The following is a 2,773-nucleotide window of genomic DNA, read 5'->3' on the forward strand; positions in this document are numbered from 1 at the left end:
CGACTCATATTGTGTGATTTCCATATATACGAACATGAATTTTTTTTTTCACAGAAAAAAATAAATACACATTTTTTCGTGCAGATATTTATAATTTAGTGTTATTTTATGATAAAGAATCGATGTTTAAAATTTCAGACGTAAAGCAGAAAAAAAATTGATAGCTTTTTTTAAATAATTAATTAGTGCAGATTTTCTAAACAACGTGGAATTACATGCAGAAATTTTAACCAACGAATATTTGAGCAATAACAAAACATATTCCAAAATAGAACAAACATGCAGCTCGCTTTAATAGTTGATGTATTTTCTATCCGCGAATAATAGTGCAGATTTCGCGAGTGGGAGGGCTGTAATGATAGAGTTAAAATTATTTGTTTAGTTATTGTCTAGCTGCATGGTTTGATATAGTTTTTTGACTTAAAGCAAAAATAATAGATCTTTTCCCATCAACTCTCGGTCTATTTGTTTTTTTATATTTACAAGCGTTGTTGGCGACGACTACTTTCGTCTGTAAAATGTTTCATATTCGGTTTTTTTGGCTTTTCATTTCCGACGCCAACATTCGACTACGTGCGTTCTCTGTGTAAATGAAAAACAAAAACTCAACAGATTGTTTTCAATTTCTTTCGCTTTAATCGGGCGCACAAAACAATGATTTGAATTTTGCGAATGTTAATGAATGTAAGAAAACAAGAATATTTAGTACAATTTCCATGTAAAAAGTGTTTATTGCAAAATTTCGTACAAAAATGCCAGGAGCAATCTAAAAATTACTAGAGATTTAAAAAAAAAAAAAACATAGTTAATTTTTACATTTTTGAAATAATCAAATGATTTGAACCAAAATTTATGAATTTCTGACGTGAAAATTAAAACTGAAAACTCTATTTGTTTAAAGATATATATGCACTCGCGGTTTGTGTGTATATGTAAGCGGTTGATTTATATTGCACAATAAAATTTTGTTGACTGTTTAAATGTATGATGTAATAGTTAATTAATTGCTTAATAAGAGAATTGCACTTGAGCGCACAAACACATCTTAACTGACATGCACCTTAAAATACCAGTGACCAGAACGTTCTAAAAATGTTTCGTTGTTTCACACAGAGAGAAAATGTTGTACATTCGTGACGATTTTTGCATATTATTTTATTTAGCACGCCATTTTTCCCTACATTATGTTATAGCTAAGAACCGACATGAAATGGGTGAAGAAAAATGATGTGTTTTGTTGAATCACCCAATTTTGTTTTGTCGGTTTTTTTCTTCTATTTTTTCGGTTAAACGTTTGAAGTACTTCCAGAACCACTCACTTCACGACACTTCAATCTTGTATCTGAAGTATAGGTCAACAGTGCTAAAATGCTGCAAATCTATAATGTAAACAAATTTTCAACAAAAAAAAAACCAATTTATTGACCAAATATTATACAAATAAAATTATAAAAATGATAAATTAAAAGCATATTTAAATGTTGTATTGTATCATCATCACAAATGTCATTTGCAAATCAATAGCTGTGCTCAGAAAATATGCAAATAAAAACCTTTTTTCACTTTTCTGTGCACACGAATAATATTAGTTTTTTTTTGGAAAAATGAAATGCATAGCATATATCGAATGTGTCACATGGTTTGAATAGTTATCAGCTATACTTACAGTTGCAATTATTGAACCAATAACACGACCCAAATTAAATGTATAATTGAAAAGATAGTTCCAACATAGAGTAAGGATGTCAACAGTCGCAACTATGTAACAAATTGTGAGTATAACGCATATAACAACTTCAACTTTCAGCCATACAGACGACTGACGTAAGCTCGCTTTGCAAATTAGTACCAGCAATAGAATTACGGTGACCAAAAATGCAAAGGATGCCAAATATTGATATCGATAGCCATAAATTCCACTGATGTAGCATGCCAACAAACCGAGTGCTCCCAGTGTCTTTTGCAAATAAATATTACGAAACATATATAAAAAATGCAATAATTATATGAAAACAATTTGACATAAAAATGTGAATTACAGAAACTGAAAAAATTAACTCACCAAACAGCTAACTTTATATTTGCCAGGTGTGGTGTTCAAGTATCCTGTGTCGAATTCAATGATCGAACTCATTTTTTTGTTGCTGAATTTGTTGGTTTGACTTCTCAAATTATCGTAAAATATTCACTGTATATATTTTGGCTTACCTTGTCTCGCTTCTGAAAGTGAGGAATGAAAATGATCAAATATTGTAAACTTAAAACTTACACAGAAACAAGTATTCGAGTACGCTTACTCGCACGTGCGGTGTTAGTAGAGACTTTACCCCTCAAAATGAGTTAAGCACTCTATTTTACTCTATTTTTGGTGTTAGTTTCATCAAACGTATGTGACGATACACTTAGCAATCATATTCGTTAGCGTATACACAGACTCATATGCACACAACGAAACACCAAAAATCGAGTATCACTTGCGTTGTATATTGACAATGTATTTGAACGCGACTCGATTTAAGAAGCGCCATCTCTTTCACGCCAGGTTCTAATATATTTTTTTCTTGCAAAAAAAATTGCAAAATTGTATAAATTGAATAAGTTTTGCAATAATAATAGCGAAAATAATTAATAGAATTTATAATAAATAAGAAAAATTGAAAAAAACACACAAATATTTTACATTATATGATATGTAGCTTTGCCTTGTAGACGTTGCCTTGTAGAATATGTAGAGATGGTTACGTGGAGAAAATATGTATTTGTCAAACATTGA

At 30.3% G+C, this 2,773-nt stretch overlaps 1 protein-coding gene across 1 annotated transcript; it reads right to left on the reverse strand.

Annotated features, from left to right (window-relative positions):
* Nucleotides 1-1,277: 1,277 nt before the first annotated feature.
* Nucleotides 1,278-2,263, reverse strand: LOC116351306. The gene is made up of 3 exons (XM_031783394.1): nt 2,063-2,263; nt 1,667-1,957; nt 1,278-1,379 (listed from the first exon to the last, which is right to left on the reverse strand). The coding sequence occupies exons 1-3, from the start codon at nt 2,132-2,134 to the stop codon at nt 1,287-1,289; spliced, it is 456 nt and encodes a 151-aa protein (XP_031639254.1). The 5' UTR covers nt 2,135-2,263; the 3' UTR covers nt 1,278-1,286.
* Nucleotides 2,264-2,773: the final 510 nt, after the last annotated feature.

Source organism: Contarinia nasturtii, unplaced genomic scaffold, assembly GCF_009176525.2.
Source record: "Contarinia nasturtii isolate CC-2019 unplaced genomic scaffold, AAFC_CNas_1.1 Cnas_scaffold_5183, whole genome shotgun sequence".
Taxonomy (NCBI): Eukaryota; Metazoa; Arthropoda; class Insecta; order Diptera; family Cecidomyiidae; genus Contarinia; species Contarinia nasturtii.

Bases quoted from the DNA above. Each gene is read 5' to 3' on its own strand.
- LOC116351306 (XM_031783394.1), bottom strand. From the start codon at position 2,134: ATGAGTTCGATCATTGAATTCGACACAGGATACTTGAACACCACACCT. The intron at 1,958-2,062 runs GTGAGTTAATTT...TATTTGCAAAAG, and splicing joins AATATAAAGTTAGCTGTTTG to ACACTGGGAGCACTCGGTTT. The intron at 1,380-1,666 runs GTAAGTATAGCT...TTTACATTATAG, and splicing joins TTGGTTCAATAATTGCAACT to ATTTGCAGCATTTTAGCACT.